Genomic DNA, 23,226 nt, shown 5'->3' on the forward strand with positions numbered 1-23,226 from the left:
GGTCATTTCTCTATTTCACCAAAAGTAAAAAAGAAAGAAAAAGAAAGAAAGATAATAAAATGGATGATGTCATTTTGTTGGGGCAGTTTCTTACGATACACACAAATTTCATTTCACTTTATCATCATCATCATTAAATAGTATTTTATGGCTTGTGTGTGTGTTTGTGTGAGTACTGACAGGCAGGTTGGTGAAAACACTGAAGGTGCTCTTCAGAAAAGCGATCAGGTCGATCAGGTAATCGCTGGCAGTCAAAGCCCCGCCTCCCTGCACCGCAGCCAGCCAGTCGTAATCAGCCAGCTGCAGGAACTGGTCGATCTTGGCGTTCAGGCTGGTGTAGATCTCCGCCTCCGCCGCGTGACGAGCGTCCTGCAGGAGGACGGACACCGCACAAAGGTCAGGGGGAAGGGGGACAAAAAAACAACACAATAATGAAGACGGTTTGTTTTACCTTAAAGGTGGACGTCCCGTACAGCTTGGTGGCGTTTACGGTGTCTGGAGGAACGTTAGTGATGTTTGATATAAACTCCTCCAGGAAGTGGCAGCTCTGCTCCAGGTGGGTGGTGTTAATGATCACCTGCACCAACTGAGTGGAAACGTCCACAAAACAGACAGATTTAGATATATTTTACACATTTATTTATAAACAGTTGTGTGGTTGATTGTGTTTTACATTTATATATCATGTTTTCTCTGTTGCTTTTGTAGGAAATATATCTTTAATTATATTTTTTATCCCTCCATCCATCCATTATCTATCAGGGTCACAGTTATCAACTATCATACACATTTTTATAGTGTATAAAAAAAAATACTATTGACAATTATATCTACTCTACACAGTATTCTTATACCAGGAATAATATTAAACTGTTTTCCACAGGCTCATAATAATCAATCTATGGAAACTCAGCTGTATTTGTTTGAACACAACCTTTTCTATTCACTACTTCCTGTTCTTGAACGTGAACACTGACTGGTCTCCAGGAGAATCATGGAATCATGGAAACAAACAGCGGAGTGAACAACCAACAACAACAGGTTGATAAGAGGAAGTGGTTGTCTCTGTGACGCTAAACAAGCTGGAAATGTGAGTGTGACTGAAAGGTGTGAAAACTTTAGCCCGCTCCCTCTGATTATAAGCATCACACTGGGCTCCACAGACACACAGACACAAACAAAATACCTCTGCTAGGCCGACATTCTTCTTTTTAATGGCGTACTGCAGACAGTGGCTGAGGGTTCTGGTCAACAACAGATTTGTCGACTTGCGGATCATATCGTCGACCTCCGTGGAACTGAGAACATGCACAACACACACACACACACACACACACACACACACAGACAGAATAAGTGACTGTGCACAACAGATTTCTTCCATTCCTTACAGAGAACTGCTGCATATGAAAGCCAGAACAAACAGTTTTAGTGAATTTTTCTGTCTGCGAATCTCTCTGTTAGAAAAAAGTTTAACCGTCAGCCAACTCAAATGAACACATCACCACGTTATTGGCTGTCGAGCTCATTGTCTTAAAGGTCCTGTGTTATATACAAAGCAGGATTTCCATTTCAGTCAATTTTGATCAGAAATATAAGTACTGTGAAAGAATCAAAGTCCACAGAGGAATGCTTACAGCTCAGAAACTAAGCCTCAAAACGAGCCGTCAGGACTTCCTCAACTTTGTGATGTCACAAAATAAACAGTCACTGCCCTCAGAGATGTAAAACGACACTCAGATGATTTTTTTTTTTTTTAAATCACAACCATATCTTTCTGTGGATATCAACTTTTCAAGAAAACCCATGAAAAGTTTAACATGTGGGACCTTTAAAAGGCAATTTAAGCCTCAAATATATTAGAAATAATTGACATCAGACATCTGGAGTGGGAGATAGAAAAATCTATTTTGAGCTCCGTCGTCATCTTTGATTATTTTCCAAATCTATTTACCCACTCAGGTTCTCGACAGTCTTTCAATAGCCATAAAATTACCACCTCAGCGCTGCCAACAACAGCCTGCAGGTTGCCGGGTCTAAAACGAGCTCAGATTTCCTGTTAAAACAATTGTTCGATGGCAGATAATCAGACCCACTTATACAACTCTGACATACTATCGGTTTTGTTGTGTTTGAAATGTGGGCGATGTTCAGCGAAGACATTTCTGCACATTGTGGGGTCTCGTGTGGTTTTTCATGGCAGAGCATGTTGCTGGCGAAGCATCACCTGCTGTTTCATAACTGGTTCAACCTGCGCAAAACTCTGAACTGAGTGAGGCCTGTGTGTGTCCAGAGCTTCAACACACACACATACACACACTAGGGGGACAAACACACCAGTGAAAATCACAAAACCAACTTTACAATATAACGCACACGCACAAAGAGGTCAGGAGAGGTCAAACACGCATCATGCAGTGAGAGATAATCAGCGGAAATGTAAGCAATCGCCTTCTCCCACTGCGAGACGACGAAGAGGAATCTGTTCGTTGTGTGTCTTTGTGCATGTGTGTGTGTCTTTTGTGTGTTTTGCTCCAGAGGCCTGTGGGTAACAAACACATTCCAACCAAATCAGTAAATTGTGTGTGCCTGGAATCCGACCTAAGTGTGCGCACACACACACACACACACACAGTTGCCTGAGGGAGAGCAAGAGCTGGAATCCAAACTCACTTCGCTTCCAAAAGAGCGAAGGAATCCTAAAAACGTTCCGACAATTCAGAGAAGGGGGGGAAAATTCCTGGAGCGGCAGAAGTGCCGAGTGGACAAAAAATTATGTCTGCGTTCGTGTGTGTGCGTGTGTGTGTGTGTGTGTGTGTGGAGTGGCAAAAAGTCAATGTATTCTAGTGAACTCTCCCAAACACACACTCGTATAAATATAGACACACCGCAGAATCCAGGTTGAATTTCATTATATTTATGCCACCATCAGTCACAATGAATGCACAGCGGTCGACGCTGTCAAAAAGGCCAAATAGCTCCAAAGTAGGCGTATTTAAGACCCAGGGAGGGGCGGAGGCGTCTGCTAAAAATACGCCACGAGCAACAACAGTGACAACAACAACAACACAAAAAAAGAGCAGAGTCAACAGAGAAAACAATGAGGGCAGGAATCCACAGGTATGAATGTACTGTAACACGAGATAGACTCAGATACCTGCAGAGAGCGAGATAAAGAGATGGAGATAGAGAGATTTAGAGATACAGGCAACAAAGACGGAGGCAGAGCGATAGAGAGATAGAGTCATAGAGATGCAGAGTGATTTAGGTAACAGTACAAAGATAGTTAAGCTTTATTTAGATTCTAAGTAGTACTGTTTCACATTATTGGTGGGTTTAATTCATGGCTGCAGTGTAACAGATTACAGCTGTTTTCAACGAGATATCAGCTGGACCAAAAACAGAAGATTACAGACACGAAGTACGATGTAGAAATGTTGCAGAGCATGCAACCACGCGCTCCATTTCCGCCAAATCAAAAAACAGAGGTTAAGGTCAGAGGTCACCGTGAGATCAATGACCACAATCCCGCTGCATCGTCCCGTCTGCATCCGGGCGTGTGCGGCCGTCTGCGTTTGAAGCGGGAAGGAAGGCGTGCTGCTGCGGTAACCAGATAGCAACCGCAGAAATCGAGCCAGGTCAAATAGTGGAGTCATTACTCTGATTGAACAGAGCGATTAGTGCTGCCTGGTCAGCAGGAGGCCAGAGAGAAACTGTGACTTTAAAAAAAAGACATCCGTCAGGATCAGACAGAGGCCAGAGAACCAATGAATCATCACAATCTTAGAAAATATGGCTCAAGATCGACTTGGACTATCACATCCCATCATGACAGGAACATAAACATCTGAAAACACACAAAGGCCGATTCTTTGTTGTTGTTTTTTTTTTCCTCCGTTTTGATTAGACAACTTTTTCCAATCACTCCTCCTCCTCCTCCTCTCTCTTTTTCTTCTGTCGGTCACGGATCAATGGCACTTCCCTGATTCCCAGCCCCCACGGAGAAACAACACACTAACGCACACACAAATTCACACAAGCAGAACATACTCAACTTTGACACTAATAACACGTATGTGTTGTGTTTGCTCTGTCTGGAAAATGTGTAGATTTTCCTGGATCAGCCTTTGCATGCTGCGTTTGTGTACATTTACTTTCACAGTTCAGGGTTCCTGTGTATGTGCATGTATGTATATGTCATATTGTGTTCCTTGTGTGTGTGCACGTGCGTTTGTGTGTGTCTGGCCGAGTCCCAGGCTTGTGAATTACTTCTGGAGAGCGGAAGTTGTTTCCTGATTGCTCGTCTCCTTAGCAGAAAAGTAGCTGCATTGTTTTAGCTAATTCTTCCATCAACCAACCAATACACACACGCACACAGACGGACAGAGACACACAAACACACACTGTCAAAAGGTTACTGTTTAAGCTCTACAGAACACGGAACAGAAGCTGGACTTGGTCTTGATTGCCGATTTGTGGCATGTACGTGTGTGTTTGTGTGTGTGTGTGTGTGTGTGTGTGTGTGTGTGTGTGCTTGTGTGTGTGTGTGTGTGGGTGTCAGTCCTCCTTTGGGCCAAATCTAATGAGACAAAGATCCCTGATCCAAATGGAAAGAACCAATAGGCCAAGGAAAGTCTGCTGAATCTAAACGTGTGTGCGTGTGCGCGCGCGTGTGTGTGTGTGTGTGTGTGTGTGTGTGTGTGTGTGTGTGTGTGTGAGACAGTGGAGGTGGAAAGTAATGGAAGAAAAAGAAAAGAGGTTTAGGAGGGTAAAATAAACATGATGGGGCAAAACAGTCAAACTCAGAGTTTTAACACAATCCATCACATGCAATTAAATTCCGGATCGAAGAAAAACATTCATTTCGGCTTTTACTCATCAAGCCTACTCTGTCTATTCGGAAAGCGGTCATACAGGCTCACGCTACAGCGGCTCGGGTTCGAGTCCGACCTGCAGCTCTTCACTACTTTCCAGTGTCTCTCTCTCTCTCTCTCTCTCGCACTCATACTGAAGAAAGATTTTAGACTTTTAAAAGTAGAATAATAATAAAATACACTTAATGCACATATTTAAAAACAAAGACTTGTGAAAACTCATTTCATCTCTGGGGTAAATGTCCGGCTGTTTAGCAGCTCTAAGTTACACCTGATATTAGCTCCCCATAAAGACGTGTACGCTCGGGTACCTGAGGTGTAGATCCTCTGAGTATTTCAGACAGGCATAGATGAACTCCTTGAGCTGGCAGTAGACTTTTGGCACAAATTCCGAGAAAGGAAGCTTCTTGGGAAAAGAAAGCTAGAGCAAATAGAGCAGAAATAAATTAAAGGCTTACGTGAAATTATATTAAAATTGCACCTCACATTCTCGGGCTCAGGCTTTATTTTCATTATCGTGAGCCTGTTTGTTCATTTTGACATGCCGTCATTACGTGCTGCCTTCCTCATTCACCTTTTCCAGTTCGGGGTCTTGCAGGGGAAACTGGGAAGTGTAGTGTCTGAACTCCTGCTCTGTTGAGACCGGGATTGGACTGTAGTTGTCCTGGTCCAAGATTTGTCTGGAGAAAAGAAACAAAAATACAAGAGACAAAAAAAAAAAAAAAAAGAGGTCAAAAGAAATGACTTCAGAAGCAATCAGCCCCTTCTCTCTCGCTCTCTTTCTTATATACACACATGCATACACGCACTCGATCATCACATTGGGGGTCATTTTAATGCCTGAGGTTTTTCTTACCCCCCCCCCACTTCTTGTTGGCGCTCCACAGTTCGGACGTTCCAACGTTCCATGGAGAGGCCGTGAACCGGAGAGCACTCTCTCTCCAACAATACAACACAACATTCCTGTGGCTTCACCAGTGTGTGTGTGTGTGTGTGTGTGTGTGTGTGTATGAAAGAGAGAGCAAGAGAAAGAAAGAGAGAGAGGGAATGAGAGTGTTTGTTTGCCCGTGCTCGCCGCTGCAAGTCCCACTGGTGTCATTCAACAAAAGCAATGGTGAAACAATGGCATGTAAGCCCAAACACGCACACACACAGAAACAAACACACACAAACTGTCTTGTAAGGGCACTACCCATTCTGTAGGGCAGAGAATGTTCCGGACGTTTGCTTTAAAACACTTCCTCTCCGGCTGGTCGTAAAACTTCAAAACCAGGACGAGGAAATTTCCCACAAACCAGGACTGTGTGTGTGTACATGTGTTTGTGTATCTCGTGATCACACAAACTATGCTGTGCCCTTGTGAACTTAAGATTAGAAAGGGGTCGGGTAAGAAACACACATCCTCAGCTACTGAAAAACAGCTGTCGGCCCGACGCGGCCTCGACACGCAGCGCTCTGCCTCTCCGGTACCTGAAGGTCAGGTTCCACCTCTTGAGCAGGATCTCTCCGTACTGCTCCCTCATCTCCAGCAGCATGTCGAAGAGGTGTGTCACCGGGAATCCATAACCCTGCAGAGTGAAGTTTGTTTTACATTTATAAGCCGCGAATGACAAAATGTTCCACCTAATGTGGATTTTAAGTAAACTTTAAACCTGCAAGTTCATTTTTCATTTCCAAACGGGTGAATCTTTCTGCTGCTGACGGGAAACAACAACCACTTATCAAAGTGTTGTTTGGTTTTAAAGCTATATTGATGGTAATTTTTGTATCTGTGCAAGTACAAACAAGTTTCATAAGCCTCTGGGGAACAACGACCAGGGAAACAAGGTTGGCAATGACTTCCTTCCTTCAAGGTGTCAGCTGAATAGTTAATCACACACACGTACCTGCAGGGTGTCGGCAAAAAGGACAATGAGGTTCTTCAGATCCAGCACCAGGTTAGGGTCATCGCAGTAGGACTGAGAAAACAGAGGAAGTTGTTGGTGGCCAAGCTGAGAGTTCAGCGCAACTAAAAGGTATCGAGTGTCTGCCATTTGCCTCACCGAGTGAGTCCTCAGGGCGGCGACGATTTTGGACAGTGCCATCTCCCAAAGCTCCTCGACGTATGCCCTGTTGACCAAACCCTGCGTGGTGTGAAGAACATGATCTTCCACAACAAAGAACCTGGATGGAGGAAACCAAAGTTCAAAGATCAGATTTGCTTGCAATCCTCAAATTAACTGTAACGCATATTTAATAGACAAATATGAGAATGGTATCTGAAATAAATTTCCAATCCAATATCCATATTTCTTCAAACCAATACAATTTTAGAAATCGAAAGACGTCTAAAAAAAAAATAAATAAATAAATAACTGTTGACATCAAATGTCTGGCAGCTGCATCACTAAACCTTTATTGCAGTTTCAGTGACAACGCAGCACCTCATAAAACCTTGCGAACATCTATTTAAAATATCGATTTCCAATGAGACGTAACTGTTTGAGACTGCAGCCCGTTTCAACCTCCATATTTCACTGGAGAGTTTCCCTGAATTCTGACCCTGTTTTCCAGAAAAGCCACAATGTTTACCCAGTTTGAAAATCATTTACAAGTACCAACAACAGCCCTGCAAATGGCGCGTTCATTGAATCAGGCGCAAAGGCTGCTGATGTTTCAGCCATGGACCGCACTCGTCAATCATACGTTGTGCTGCCGGCTTGAAACAACGCCAGTGTGAAACAGATCAGAATGCCTGCAGAGCTACTTTGGTTTTGGTCCTGTGAGCCAAACTACAAGGACACAAAACATCAAATCAAAGCAAGTTTTCTGCCATTGTCCCTGAAAATCATTATTTAAACTGCTAATTTTCAGCGACTGGGTTAACCTGTTAATCTTTATGTGACCATTTTAATGTTACTGTGGAAGAAACAAACAGAAACTAGGCCGACCTTTCAAAAAAAACAAAAAACAAAAACATAGAAATCAAAATGCACTTTTATCAGTCCTGTCTTGGTGTCACAGACATTTAAACCACTAAGAGACTGTTTCACTTCACAGAGAATTTCAAAAGAAAAGGTGATGAATTAGATGGTTGAGAAAAGAGTGGAAGAAATAGCAATTGATGAGAGACATGAGATGGCACTTTCCAACATGTCAGATGGGAATAACAGACCTGTGTGTGTGTGTGTGTGTGTGTGTGTGTGTGTGTTACTGTACAGCCTTAGCTGTGTTTATAGAAACGTCTATTCCAGCCAGACAGACACAAGGAATAACAGCAATAAGCCAACCGCCATCATACACACACTATCAATCGTCACCACCGTGTGTTGGAAGGAGAGAGAGAGAGAGAATGTGAATAGAGCAGAGTCGGCGTTGGATGGAGCGATGGATGAGAGGAAACGTCAAAGGAGGAGATGAGAGAGTGTGGGAAGAGATGAAACGATGTCAAACGGTCAGGAGTCAGTCAAATGGAATGAGATGAGGTGTTGGTAAATGTTGGATGTTGCGTTTGCTTTAAACTTTTTTTTCCTCACAATCCCCACCATTTATTTTATTATTTTTTTTGCCAAGTTACACAAAAACCTTTATGATGGACGGTTAAATTAGATGCGTCAAGAAAAGGTGGACAAATGGCAGAAGGGAGGGAATAAGTAGAATATGGAATGAATGGAAAGGTAAACATGGACACGGACAGGAAAAGGTGAGGTACAGATGGAGCAACTTACCCGACAATCTGATTGAAGTACCGCCTGTATCCCTCCAAGGTTTCGTGCTAGAAATGTCAAAGAAAGGCAGAAAAAAGGAAGGAAGAAGAAACAGTGCAACGATCGTAGAAAAGTGTAAAAAGATAAAAACATCAGTTCAAAATACCTTCAACCTTCAACAACAGTAGTTAGCTTGGGTTACTGTAAGGAGTGTGTGTGCAAGGGAAGGGCACAGTAAGTGTAATTAGGAGTGTGTTGGTGCAGACAAACAAAACTACACACAGTGAAGGTGCAGGGTCATACCATGTTAGAGTGGGGCTGCAGTACGAGACGAGCCTGTTTCCTCCTCTGTTTTCTGTAGTAGTTCTCAAACACGTCACGTAAACCCTAAAACACAGACTGGAGGTCAGAGCGGCTGGAGGGAAAGTGGTGGGTTAGGGTTTGAAAACAGAATTAAACCCAGTGGAAATGAAAGAAATTAACTTTTATAAAAAGAAACAGAGTTCAGATAAAACACTCAGAGAAACTGAATCCTGCCCTTTTCCAATATTTCCATTATCAGGATCATGTTTTCTTCGTGTTTACGGCTGTGACTGACTTCACTGAGGAATAAACCAAGAGGTCACTGCCACTGAATGATGGGAAAAGTTGAGATAAGGTCATAGGAGTTAGAGTTAGAGCGGGAGTGATGACTAAAGCTGATTCTTCCTCAGTTTTGTTTGGCGTTGCTGGTCAGACATCAAAACTGAAACCCGCACAGATTCTCAGAGTCAGCTTTCTAAAATTGACCAGCTTCCTATCTTTTCCTTCCATTACACAGAAGCACTCCCTGTTATCTCTATCTTTCTGGGTCTATCTAAGACCCAGACCAGGACCTGCAGTCCTGAGTGACCTCAGAGATAAGAGCCCAGGACTGGTCAGTGGGTAAGACGCTATCAGTCCAGACCACACACACACAGCATTGACTCCGCGGCACTGCTGAAGAAACATGTTTGCATCTGTAGTGACCACCAGCTGCTATCAGCACAACTTGTGGTTGTGAGAGAGAAGAACGAAAACAGAAACATTCACCAGCACTTTACTGACTGTGTCTTTGTGCGACTAAATCCTTCAAATAAAGAAAAAGAAATAGATCAGTCACTTGGTCTCAGATCGTTTATTAGGGATGATAAACCTTCTGCACCTTCACTTTAGTAAAATTAAATCAAAGACTTGATTATCAATCATTCAATTCTTGTTCATCACCCTTTGAAAATACTTCTCAGTGGATACTAGCAAGTAAAATGAACAAAAAGTTCTAGCAGGGGCTTTTCTGCAGAAGCAGAATTTTAATTGTACTCTCGGCTGAACAATGTCCATTGAAAACACATCAGAACGTTGCAAGCAGAACAATAAATGGTAAAAAGTGGTAGATTGTGTTTTGTAACCACATTTAGTTTGATGTTGTGAGGTGGGGAAAAAAACTGTTTTGATTTTTTCTAATTCCCAGGTTGGCCTTCAGCTTAACAATGTGTTTTCAACACATGGCCTGCACCAGACGGCCGTGAACTCTGCATCGTACAGCGCTCACCCTGAGTGTGTCCTAGAGGTGAAACAAGGCGTGAGTTTTATGATAGATATATTTTTAAGGTTTACAGTTATGAGATCGTCAAAACCAACTGCTGACGTCACGAAGGCTGCATCCATCTTTAATTACATTCTATGGCTTTTCCAAAGCTGCATTTGTGCAATCGTAATCTTCTGTGGAGCAGTTTTTACTCAGACAGTAAAAGTAAAAGCTGCATTAGCCTTCCTTCAGAGGTCAGCACAGTCTGCTGTTCATCAGTTTGCATGTTCAGCAAAGTTAAACCTCGATTAAAAACGATAGAAATGAACCGAAGTAACTGCAAAACGACATTTTAAATGAACTCCAAGAATATCTGCGGGGTGTTGAAGCCACCCAGTGAGTTCCAGTTGTCTGGAGCTCCCGGTCCGACCGGTCGCTCCAACCTTTCTTCGGCTCAGCGTGTGGAGCTCCGTGCTTGTGTTTACACTCATAACAACTATCTACACGTCAGCGTGTAGTTCGTGTGCGAGTAACAAAGGAGTATTGTTCGGGGGCCTGACGCCGCTCAACCACGGCTGGAAAATCGTGGATTTTAAACATGGAGAATGGATGGAGGAGGAGGGGTGGAGGTCTTGATTGCAAATGGGATTCCACATCCAGGTTTACTAGAAAAATAAACGAAACTGTTACATGCGCAAGCCAGAGCGAGTGCAAGTTACTCGACATTTAAAAAAAAAAAAAAAAAAAATCTGTGTCAGTGTGCGATTTTCCAGCCCCCCCCCCCCCCCTCCCGAAAACACACACACACCTGCCCCAGTACGGCAAACTGTGCTGGTCATTCTGGTTTTCCTTTCTAATGGTAAATCCACTTCTCTGCCCAATGGCCTGTCATTCAAACAGCTGCAGCGCCGCTTTAATGGATAAAACAGCTTCAGCCATACTGTGCATGTGTGTGTGTGTGTATGTGTGTGTACGGATGTGTAACAGTGTGTATGTGAGAGAGAGAGAGTGTGCGCACACAGCTCTCCATCTTCAATACAAAAAGAACAACGGTTCGGTAAATTACTGCAGTGAATGACAGAGGAAGGTGCTCCGGAGACATAAACACCTCCTCCCCCTTCTCTCACCGCTGTTGTTATCCTGTCTCACTGTTGTATTTTCACCCCCCCACCCACACCCTACCTTGTTTTTGCCCCTTTTAACCCCGCGACCTCTGCAGCTGGTTCACTTTCTCTTTCTCTTCTCTCCTTCCCCCAACACCTCCACTAATCTTCATCCTCCAATCTTTCTTGTCATCGCGGAGGAAACTAGGACCACATTTATTTCCTCTTTAATTTAAAAAAAAAAAAAAAAACAAGAAAAACAAGAACTCATCAGAAAAAAAAACAAAAAAAACAATGCAGAAAAATGTTCATCTGAAACTTTTAACCTTCAAAGCCCTCCTCAGTAAACTTCCTGTTGTTGTAAATCAGCCATCTGGCTGGTTTGTCTAAACAGCAAAGAACAAATAAAACTGACCGTGAAGGAAGTCAAGAGAATCTCAAAAAAAAAAAAAAAAAAAGTTCCCATAAAATAATTGAATGAAGTCAAATCCCTCTGTGGTTGCAGACATGCCACCTGTGGAGGAGGTTTGGTTTTTCATTCAGCCCACTGTGGTTGTTACACTGATCGGGTTGTATAAATAAAGTTCACCTGATTTATCAGACATCGTAAAAGACACATCAACCTTTTTTCACCCATCTCCTCTTCGTTCCTCCTCTATCATGAAAAACCTCGCTCTCTTTTCCCTCCTCCCTCCCTCCGACTCTCTCCATCATCTCGCCCCCGTTAGCCTTTCTCTAACCTCGCTCTCCCCTTCAGCTCCCTCCCTTCATCGCTCTTTTGCCCGTTCACTTTCTCCTTCCTGTCAAAGTTCATGCACTTCCTGTCCCCCCTGCCAGAAAGCCCCCCCCCACCCCCACCCCCACCCCAGACACACACACATACAGAGAAACAGCCGACCCTCTGGCTGTGTTGGCCCGGTCACAACCTCTGCAGGCCTCCACACAAACACACACACACACAGACCCCAAATGTGCAACTAACCCAGTCACGGCCCACTCAACACCTCCACCCACGTCGCTTTCGCTCCTTCTGAGATGAGACACACACACATATTATCCTCGTTCTCACACACACACACACAGCAGTAAGCCGGGCTGGAGTGAAGCCAGGCTCGAGCCGGAGGCCTCATCTTCCAGCATCATATACCTCCCTGTACACACTTCTGGTAAATCTCCCCCCATGACACCATGATGTATGCACCTTTTGCTTTTTTTTTTTAACTTCTATTTATCTTCCAACCATCACTGGCGTCAGCCACCCCTCTGATTTTTCTGACTTTTTCAAGTGATGCTCCAAAAGAATCAGTATTTACTGGACAAATGGTGGACATTTGCCAGCCGCAAAATTCAGTGTAAAACACCAAGAAACAAACAGTTTACTTTACTGAGGAACTTTGTCTAGAAAAATTACACAGCGATTTCTTTTATGTAAACTGTGTTGGAGCTGAGAAAAAAGAAAATTAAAGTCCCTGACAGAGAAAGAAATGTTCCGTTCTTTTTTAAAGTTGATTCTCTGACCTTTGTCTGCCTTCCTTAGCACAAAATAGATAGCTATACAGGTTGACAGGTTGGTAGGTAGATCTATTAATTAATCAAATTAGTCCAGTTTGAGAGCCATTTCCTTTGGTGTTATGGAAAAGTGTTAGTCAGCGATGTCCAGAGTCCAGCCTGTTGGGAATCGAACCAAGGAATCAGCAGCTCAGAGTTAAAAGTTAAAATGTGGTACACAGATTAGATGGAGGGACAAGTGATCGGGGATCAGGAGACGAAGAAACAAAGGAGGGGACAAACTCACCAGCACAGTGTAGATATGCAGACAGCGATAAACTGGAGAGAAATCCACCAAGTCCTGAGCTCCAGGCACCTGAAGACACAAGAGTTCATACAATCATGCCATGAAGGATAAAAAGATAAAAATGACCTGAGATACAATGAGAAGTGAGAACTGCTTTATTTATGCATATATTTCTTCCTGCTACCATTTTTAAACTCCCGTTCTCAGCTACTTGTTTCATTTCATGTAATGTGTATTTTAATGGAGATTTACATGAAGTTTCCAGAATATATGTGATTAGGAGACAATAACGGTTTTAGAAATATAACAAATGCTATAAAATGCCCAGACAGAAAGACAGGGAAGAAACAGGGAAAGGAAAGAGGGAGAGGGAAGAATGAAATACTGGGCAGCCTTTTGTTTTTCTGTGTTCTGACAGCTTCACCAGCCGTTCGTAACCTCTTCTTCCTTTTCTTTCCATCTACTGTCTATCTCTGTCTAACCATCCTTCATTCCATTCCTGCCTCCTTACCCACATCCTCTGTCTTCCGGAGAACAACACAGTGGCAATTTACCAATTTTAAATACAAACACAGAAGCAAAAAACCATGTGCCCTGTTGCCCTCTGGAAAGTTTGCTTTCTGCAAAAATCATTGAAGGCGCAACACAATGCCAACTTTGATGTAACGGCGCACACACACACACACACACACACAGTCCTTGAAACAATGAGGGCAAACAAAGACTCATACCATTCAAAGACAGAGGTGGAGGGAAAGAGGTGATGGAGACAGAAAAGAGGTAGAGAAGAAGAGCAAGAATTGGAGGACATAGTTGGACAAAGAGAGACAAAATGGTAACCAGAGCTTTAAGTTTAGATCAAAAGGTGTATGAGGGAGGGAAAAGGATCAAGACAAAAAAGAAGCACAAGAAAGAAAACTGAGAAAGATAACGGAGAAAAGTCACAATCAGAGCGGGAGCAGGCCGGGCAAGAAAAGAGGAGAACAAAAGGAGCAAAGAAAAATAGGATGCAGAGACACAGGGGGATGGCTTTAAATGAGGGGAAGGGGACGAAAGAGGAAGACGTGACAGGGGCAGGATGGCGTGAGGAGACGGGAACGCCGATGGTTGGCACTGCCCGCTGCCATCGGCGCCAATGCGGTCGTAACCCTGCCGACCACGGGGGTCAAGCTTTTGTTCGAGCCAAGGTCTTCCCGTGAAGAAGGTTGACTTAAGGTTACAGGACGTAAATAAGCCAAAAGGACGACAGGGACCTTAAAAAAAGAATGGCAGCTTGAGGGTGACAAGTTCACCTCCATTCTCTCCTGCTGCATTGTACTTTTCCTTGAGTGGGAACACAGTTTGATCCCGGGAGGGACGACTCCAAGAGTTCAATGTCATTTCTGCGAGTTCATCCGCCCAAGATTCTGGACAAGTTGGTGAACTCAACCAACCTACTCTTCCTCAGACGTATGCTAACCCATCACCTCCGCTAACCTTCATCATGGCTGAAACTGACTCACTACAGTCGGCATTGAGCTGGAGAGCCTTAAACAGTCAGTCTCTCTAATGACCATGAAGGCGGTTGTAAAAAGAAGTCATATTGCATTGAAGCCTATGGGAAGATAGCTCAGTAAATGTTTTCTTAATGACTTTATGGTCTCTAGTCTTCTGGTTCAAAAACAAAAACAGGATGCCAACAACCACATTAAAAACAAACATGAAGTGACAAGCCAGTGGCTGACATCCATTTGATCAGTTCCTTTGAAATATAAACATTTCAAGAAGTGTCATCATCATTCCTGTTAAATTACCCATTTAAGGGCCGCTGAGCAAGACAACATACTAACTAACTAAAGACAGCCGGGTTACATGGACTACACGCTGCTATGTTTGAATGTCACTATAACATCATCCGCTGCAAACTTTTGAAACCTCACCTGGGACAACCATAATGAGATCTGACTGCTGGGCAGAAGAACACAATGTTTAGAGCAAGGATGGCTTCTATGGACAGGAAATTGAAGAGGAAAACAGAAAAAAAGAGACAAAGGGAGGGCAGTAAAGACAAGCAGAGGGCATGAATCACTAAATGTAAGTAGAGAAACAATAGATTAAAAAAAAAAAAAAAAAAAGGGCAACAGGAAGGAATTAAAGATGAGTCTCATTTGATTATCATGCCTCGAAACAGATCATCCTTCTTCTGGAGGGGAAACTCAAAGGTTCTGTCCAACAAAGGTTGTGAAACTGTTGGGGAAATAAACAAACTGAGGGCCGACGTGTGGTTTCTCCAAACCAGCTCTTAAGGCGTGCTGGGTGACCATGTGGGCAACCAAGTGGTTAAGGTCAATTCCAGCGGCCACACTGAGTTGCAGTGATGGAGTGGGAGTGTAGAGATGTTGCAAAGAAGTACAACAAATCACACAGGCAACAGGGCATATCATGAATGTCAGATTGTGGTTTTCATGAGGGTACAGAAATGGTCGCACAAAGAGCTTTTTAGGGACTACTGAAACAAATGCACTGGCAGCAAATGTGCTCGGATCAGAGATTGGACAGGAGAAGAATGGGGGGGGAAATGTAAGCATTTCAAAATGTTTCTATTTGTGTAAGTGTGTGGTTGTGGTTTCCTCACTTCATCGTCCTCGTCATCCTCCACATCCAGGATGCCAGAGTCCTGTTCAGACATCGGACTGCCACCCTGTCCATTGCTATCCATGGCCGCAATCCCTGCTGCCGCGGCCGCTTCCTTTCTGCCCCGCCGACCAATCAGGGCCCTTGGCTGTGTGGAGACGGAGCTGTCCAGTGAGCGCTGAAGCTGGGCCTGAGGAGTAACACAAGAAAAACACACAAATTCAACCTTCAGAGCAGCTTACAGGGGAAAATTAACCCCCTAAAACTTTTTATTTTATCCTCCTTGAATCATCTCCTGCATTTCCCACAACGCTTTTCAAAAAACCACAGAGGAAGACGGACTTCCTCTACTGTACACTACCAAGCAAACAAAATCGTTACAGACAACTCTCAGCAGGTTAATCCTCGCAGGAATGACTAATATATTTTTCACAATTGTCAAATTCCCCCTTTTTGAGACAGTTTTGGGAAAAGCGTAGAAATTCCATGCGGTGCATGGTGCATGTGGACGAGGTGAAAGGTTAAAGCCTGTTGAGTTAGACCTGCCACTCCTTGTCCCGTGAAAATACCCTTGGAAGCAACCTATAAAAGTGATTCACCAAAGCGCCTAAGAATACACCAGAGGGAAGAGAGACAGGAAGGGAAGAGCAGGAAGGATGAAGAGTCAATGAAACCAAAAACAAAGCACATAAAATTAGTGCCGAGGACTTGAAAGCGGAGACAGGGACGGCCTCCATATTTGATGTATATTCCTAGTAGCTTGGACTTGAATTTTAAAAACTGATAACTGAACAGGAGTTATCATATCACACGAGTCTTGTATAAATAGAATGATATCTATTCAAATATAGGACACATTTACGTGCTGTAGAAATGATCCTATCTGTGATGCTTCCCAAAATAGAGGGACATCAAACAGGCGGGGCAAAGACAGAAGGAAATGGAAAGATTTTCCCAAGGACAATGCCATGCGCTGTGTAATATCTGATACGAACTGTGTCCTGTCAATGGCGCTATTTGACGAGCGCCAGGGGACATGATCTGTTTTTCACCCCCCCGTGGCAACGTCGCGTCAGGAATACTAAAAATAAAGATAATCAGACAGGGAGGAAGTTTTGGTTAGAAATTAATGAAGGCTTGTATCCAAAACAAATGAAAACAGTCTAGTCTAGACGGCCAGCACGGCCTCTGAATCTTTTGTGTATTGTTGTGCATTGCAAACATTACAAACTATTTTCCCCTGTCATGATAATCATGATAATAATAATAATAAGAATAATAATAATAATTCTAATAATGTCTGTATTTTTTGTTTTTGCATTTAACCTGAGAATGGGCGTTTCCCGTCTATATTGATAAAGCAACTACAAACACTACCACATTTCTGTGGGAAAAGTGTGTAATGGCGGGGAATCCCTCTCTCAGAGCATCTTTCCATCCACGCCCAAATCCAAAAACAAAAAAATCTATGTGAAAGCTGGTTTCCTTGGCTCGCTGGCGCCAGCACGTAACCTACCTCGAGCTCTCAACACTCACGATGTGGACGTCAATAAATACGTCAGAGGCACCGAGCGCCTCGATTTCAGTCGCTAATGACAACGGTAATGAGAAAAACTTGTGTTCTTAGATGAGGGTGGGTATGAACAAACCCAGGAGAACACAATATCAGTGATGCTTGTGGAACACAATGCCATCTTTGATCTAATGCCCACACACACACATAGAAGAATAATGAGTCATATCAGACAATAAGTACAAACAAAATCAGTGGAAAGGTTCACTTATGTTCATAGAAGGTGAGGAGGAAGCAACTGGGGTGGAGGGGGACCACATCACCAAGCTGCCCCTCTGTTTTGAGGAACGTAGGCAACAAACAATCCCGAAAAAAATTCCCATATTCCCACAATCCCTGGCTCTTCAAAACCAAGCAAGCCTCATACAAAAAGGAAATGGCACTAACCTCCAAAACCAGAAGAGCCTTGTTTTGTGTTGATTTTGCGAATGGTCATTTTCTTTCCGTCCACAGATGCATTAGCATAACTGAGCCATGAAAGACGTATTTGATGGGGGAGAAGGAGCGAGTGGCATAGTGGAAGCATCGCTACTACAGTACACCGCCAAACTCCGCACGTCAGCGCCCACGTCAAACAGTTCCATGTGTCTCGAGGCATCCACGGCCGTACTGTACATGCATTCACGCTGCCATTCACTCTTAGCCGTCGCATAATGCCGAGTTCTGTCGCAGACAGGAACCTTTATAACCCTGTCTTTTGTCATGGTCCCCCTCAGAGGTGGCCCTCCCACCCCCTTCCCCAGGACACTCGAAGTTCAAGTGCGGGAATGTGCGTCATCCTCACAAAGACCCACAAGCAAAAGAGGGAAGCAAGAAAAACTTGGGGGAAAGAAAAGTAGGTAGAGAAAGAGCCACCTCCGTCAAACGCCATTCTGTTTCAGACTCTTAATAAATCTTTTCTAAGAACGTCATTCTTGATGGATTTGTGGCGCTACCGTATCTTAATCAACACAGTGCAGCCAAAAAGGCACGTGAGAAGAAAACAGACCCAACATCGCTCGGATAATCGAGCAGCAGCGCCCTGATGTTTCATGGCCGCAAATTTTTTACACAGAAAATCCTCCCTGAGACCTGGAGCGATCAAAGTTTGTGTATTTCAGATCCTATCAAATGGAAAGCTATGACAAACATGAGAAAAGAGCATGAGCAGAGAAAATAAAAGTTCATCAATTTAATGTAAAAAGATCTGAATAATTTCCAAAGTGATGTGGCATTACACTGTGGCGACACCACAAGTAAAGCCCTGAGTTGAATATGTGCTGTGCAGCTTCTCTTTATGCATCTGCAGCGCAAGTATGGGAAACGATAAAAAAAATTACAAGTAAACGGGCAAAGCTGCAGCAATCTGCTTGTTGACAAGTGGTTTGAACAGACTGTTTACTGTGTGGAGGTCACCACTGCGGCAGTTTAAAGCTCAGAAGAAATTCCTGGGGAACATGCATGTGCCTACACACAACAGTAAGGACTGCAGAAAGCCAGTTTTAAACCAACAAGCCACAAATTAAAAAAACAAGACATGAAAAATGCACTTAATGTCAAGACCTGAAGAAACCGAGGCAGCTCTAATAACGTCTACCAAAACTGACAGACACCACACAAAAAAAAATACAAAAACAGCACGACAAACCACAGAAGAGAAGCAGAAATACAGATAAGGTTTTCTTCATGGAATAATTTGAGAGCAAGAGGCGTCACTCCAACGCCTTTCTATTAAATATAAATCCAGTTTAAATATAAAAATTAGCATGAGGTCTGGAAACAGTGGGGGACAACTCGTCCGGCTGTGTCAAAAGGAAACAAAATCTGCATATCAGCACCTCGACAAAGTGTAAAAACAACAGGTTTTGGTTGTACAGGGAATTATGTGTCAGCCAGACTGACTTATGGTGATATTGGCGACGACAGGTTGGCAGATTTCTGCGTGTGACGCACAAATATGAAGCTGGATGTCAAACCTCAGTCCTCTTTGTGTTCTGGCACAAATCGTAGCATCTACGACTGAAAACTGTCAACTACTGAGAGTCGGTGTCTTATTTAATTATTCAGTCACCACACATTTCCTAAACGCAGTGAAGGCATTGGGCAAAATTTGGACTTTATACATTTAGTCAAAGTCTTGAACAGATGTTTTGTGTTAAGGCTTAAAACACACAGGGTGTCGGTTAACTCGAAAAGAGATTGGTAGTAAAATAAGTATTGAACATATTGCTTTTAAGTATAAATACAAAAAAGTTAGTGTGGTGTTATCAAAGGTCCTAGAATTCAGCAGCAACATATTTTTCTTTCTTTTTTAAAGGCATCAAATAAAAAACGCAGGAAGAACATATAATATGGGACCTTTAAATACACTGCACAGCTGTATTATGTAGTAAGAATAAAAACAGATTTAGTAGATATTAAATGACTCGGATCAGGACCGGAGCAAAAAAAAAAAAAAAGAACCTGACTGGGACATCCCTACTGTAGTTCACTTTTTGGCAGGCTGACCCCCAGCCAGAAATAATGGTGTCCGATGGCAGTGAACTGTGGAGCATTATTCGGCAGACAACGCACACACACGCACACAGCAACCCATAACAGTCTATTTTCGTTTTCCCCGTGATGGTTCAATACACCGACCCAGCGTGTGCCCTCCGCCACCCGAGCTGCACGCGCACGCATGTGTGTGTTCAGTAACTAGATACAGGTAATCAATCTTCTTCCACTTCACAGGCCCAGCAATCTGTTTCCCATTAGTGTGTGCGACTGTGTGTGCATGTGTGTGTGTTAAACTACTGAATACACAGCAGAAGCTCTGAACTCATCCTTTGCTGAGCATTAATACAAGAAACAGGAAAAGAAAAAAAAAGAAAAAAAAAAAAAGAGGAGCAGGAGAAGGAAGGAGGAAGGGAGGTAGCTGGAAAGATGAGGAGATGGAAAGAGTGGAAAGGCAGACGGACATCTTGAAAGAGAGAGAGAGAGGAGGAGGAAGGGGGGTGAGAGAGTTAGAACGAGGGAAATGACAAATGATGGGAGTCATGAAAGAAAGACAAAGACATTTGGAGACAATTCTGGTTAAAGACTCATTCTTTATCCTTTTACTGCATCTTGTCCGACCCGACTTCTTCATGACTAATCCATGTTTTCATCCATCTCCATTCTCTGACCTTTTTCTTCTACTCTGCCACTTTTTTTTTGTTTGTTTTTATCCAGACACATCAGTGGTTTCAGCATCAAGACAAAATATCTACATTCACATGATGAGCCACCATGGCAGGAGATTTGAAGAGCTACAGTGGCTGGACGAACGATAATGAACCAAATGTCTTTAAAAATGTTTTTTTTATTATTAGAAACTAATGTGTCATGTGGTCTTATTTCGGTGCCTTCTTGAATCTACTCCTGATCTTTAAAAATCTTTCTCGTCCTCCTCTTCATGGTGAGATCAGGACTCTGGAGGTCAGACCATGTGCTACAGGATCAGTCTGGGACCTGGTCTTTCACCGTCCTGCACATTTTCATCTCTTGCCCTCTTCATCTACACACCTGCTGCTTTCTATCGTCTCCATCACCGTTTCTTTATTTACTCCCCTCGATCATCATCATCATCCTTACTTCCCTGTTTCTCTTTACTTCCACCATCTACCTCGCATTCCTTCTTGCTCCTTGTCCTCCTCCTGTCTCTCTCTCTCTCTCTTCACTTTCTTCTTCTACTTTACCCATCTTCCCCATCCTTCCCTCTCCTCCTCCTCCTCTTCTTCTTCTACTATGGCAATGTGGCAGCAGACAATAGCTCCATTGTAAGCCCTTCGTTCTCCTCCATCTCCTCCTCCTCTTCTTCTTCTTCTTTCCCCAGATCTATTTATTTTCACATCCTTGGTGGAGGGAGTTGTAACGACGGCTGGGTACAGAGAGTTAGAGCTAATTTGGAACAGAGCACACCAGAGAGACACAGTGTCTGAGATGGGGAGACAAAAAAAGAGAAGGGTGAAGGGGGGACAAAGCAAAAGGAGGGAAAGACTTCTAATTTCTTCATCCACACACACACACACTCACAAGGTTTCCGAATGAGTGCAAGCGCTGGTTGGCAAACATTTGATACAAAAACATAATCCCGGTATCAGTATCAGGACTGCTGGACCACTGGGGTTTCCATAATCTCCCTCATAATTAGTGGTTTGAGGAGTTAGCGGTTAGCTTCTTCAGTGACTGCAAGTGGATTTTCTACACCAGTGATTCTCAAATTGCAGGACGAGGACCCCCCACCTGAGTGGGGTGGGGGGGACACGCTGAAGGGTTTCCCATGTGTGGCCGAGGAGCGATGGGTGGGGAGCGCTCCTGTACCTTTTCGTGCAATGCAACGAGCAGGGATGGGATCATTCCCTCGTCTGATCCCACCACAGTGACCCATTTGACCCCAACTCGTGAGGCGTCTCAGCCAGACTTGTTCTGCCCAGATCAGAGCTAGAGCTGATCCTCTAGTGACATCTAGAGGACAGAAGTATACATAAACCTCAGATTGTTTAGTGTTCGTTTTTCTTTAAATCTAATCTTAACCAATGTGTTGAATAACCTTATGCAGGTTTGTTAATCCTCTGGCCCATCTCAGTTTCTTGAAGGTCTGGATTTTCAAATCATGACCCAAAAACACAAACTCTGTTTCCTGGTACTTATTGCACTGCAGACCAAATACAGGCATCCTGAAGCCTGTCTTTAAATTACCTGTTTTGTGTGACCAAATGACTAAAACTTCAAATCCTCACAACTGTTCATCAACTTTTGCCCAAAAAAGGACTTCAACTATCAACCAATTTCCAAAACAACTGGCAAACTTTTCAACTAATGGACTAATCTTTAAAATTGCTCACAGAGAATTAAAGAACATTGTCCGTTCTGAGGCATGCTCAGTGACGTCACCGTGATCTTAATGAAACCAGATGAAGATGAGGTTATCTGCTAAAATTAAACGCCGCAGGTTGTGCAGCCTGTGACTCTAAAGAGACACACATGGTCATGAGTACCTGATATGACCCAGGAACAGGTTCCTGTGAATCCTGGTTTTCTTTAAAACCCCTAAATGGTCTCAGGCCCAAACACGTCTCTGATCTACTTCCACGATAAGAAAACCAAGAAAGCTGAAGCGGCACAGCAAATTGATGCAACTCACTAATAAATTGAACATCCTCTGAATCTGACGCTGTTTTTGTATTTCCTTCTTTTTTTTTAATATCTTTTATGACAGCAGCACTTCAGTTACCTGTCTTTCCAATCTCTATCAAAATAAAAGCAAAGATATGACAACCTTTCATGAATTTCTCCCACTGTAGAGTCAAATGAACAGATTTGCTATTCTCGAAGATTTTGTTCAGGTACAAATGTGATGATTCAGCACTTAATGGAGTCAAAGTTTATAATTATGAAGTTGTGATTATATTTCAGAACGCAAATGACTGTGCAGCCACGTTTCTAAGAGTCTCCATCTGCCCATCCGTTTGTCGTCAGCTGCTCCCTCCCCATTCCCATCCCTCCGCCTCATCCTGCAATTCCACGGAACAACATAATGGAGGCACAAAAATAAACAAGGAGCTATGGATACCACAAAAAAAAAAAAAAAACCACACACACTATTTGTTTTTTGTTTTTGTTTTTTTTGTTTTTTGGGGAAAAAAAAACAAAACTATGAGGTAAGCGCTGAAAAGCAGAGTTTTTGCATGCGTGTGTTAGTGTGCGTTAGTTTGTGCACGTTCACTGACAAGCCTCTGCATCTCCTGCAGCGCCTACATGCTTGTTTACTGGCAGTGGAACCACAGGGCAAGAAACACACACAGGCTGCTTCTGATTAACAGACAGAAAAAGAAAACCACGACGGAGAACAAAAAGCGATTGTGATATGAGGCAGTTTAGTCCTTATCAACACACAGTGTACTGACGTTCGCACATACAGCTAATATTGTTGTGATTTATTTCTAAAAATGAATCCTGCTGACGCTCTGACCGTTGTATTGTATATTTGTGTCGTTCACTGGATATGCCCTGAGAACCACAGTGATATCCTGA

General features: G+C 43.2%; 1 protein-coding gene across 2 annotated transcripts in view; it reads right to left on the minus strand.

Annotated features, from left to right (window-relative positions):
• Positions 1-23,226, minus strand: part of exoc6b (exocyst complex component 6B) — a 62,069-nt gene that overhangs the window by 29,731 nt on the left and 9,112 nt on the right. The window contains exons 7-18 of one of the 2 annotated variants that reach the window (XM_029526533.1): positions 15,619-15,807; positions 13,005-13,073; positions 8,864-8,947; positions 8,582-8,628; positions 6,917-7,037; positions 6,761-6,832; positions 6,345-6,442; positions 5,449-5,554; positions 5,186-5,295; positions 1,187-1,298; positions 452-586; positions 181-369 (exon numbers count right to left, since the gene is read on the minus strand). In XM_029526533.1, coding sequence (XP_029382393.1) covers positions 181-369; positions 452-586; positions 1,187-1,298; positions 5,186-5,295; positions 5,449-5,554; positions 6,345-6,442; positions 6,761-6,832; positions 6,917-7,037; positions 8,582-8,628; positions 8,864-8,947; positions 13,005-13,073; positions 15,619-15,807 — 1,332 coding nt within the window. The remainder of the gene's footprint in view (positions 1-180; positions 370-451; positions 587-1,186; positions 1,299-5,185; positions 5,296-5,448; positions 5,555-6,344; positions 6,443-6,760; positions 6,833-6,916; positions 7,038-8,581; positions 8,629-8,863; positions 8,948-13,004; positions 13,074-15,618; positions 15,808-23,226) is intronic. The other variant, XM_029526534.1, reaches the window with a different exon arrangement.

Source organism: Echeneis naucrates, chromosome 18 (genome assembly GCF_900963305.1).
Source record: "Echeneis naucrates chromosome 18, fEcheNa1.1, whole genome shotgun sequence".
Classification (NCBI taxonomy): Eukaryota; Metazoa; Chordata; class Actinopteri; order Carangiformes; family Echeneidae; genus Echeneis; species Echeneis naucrates.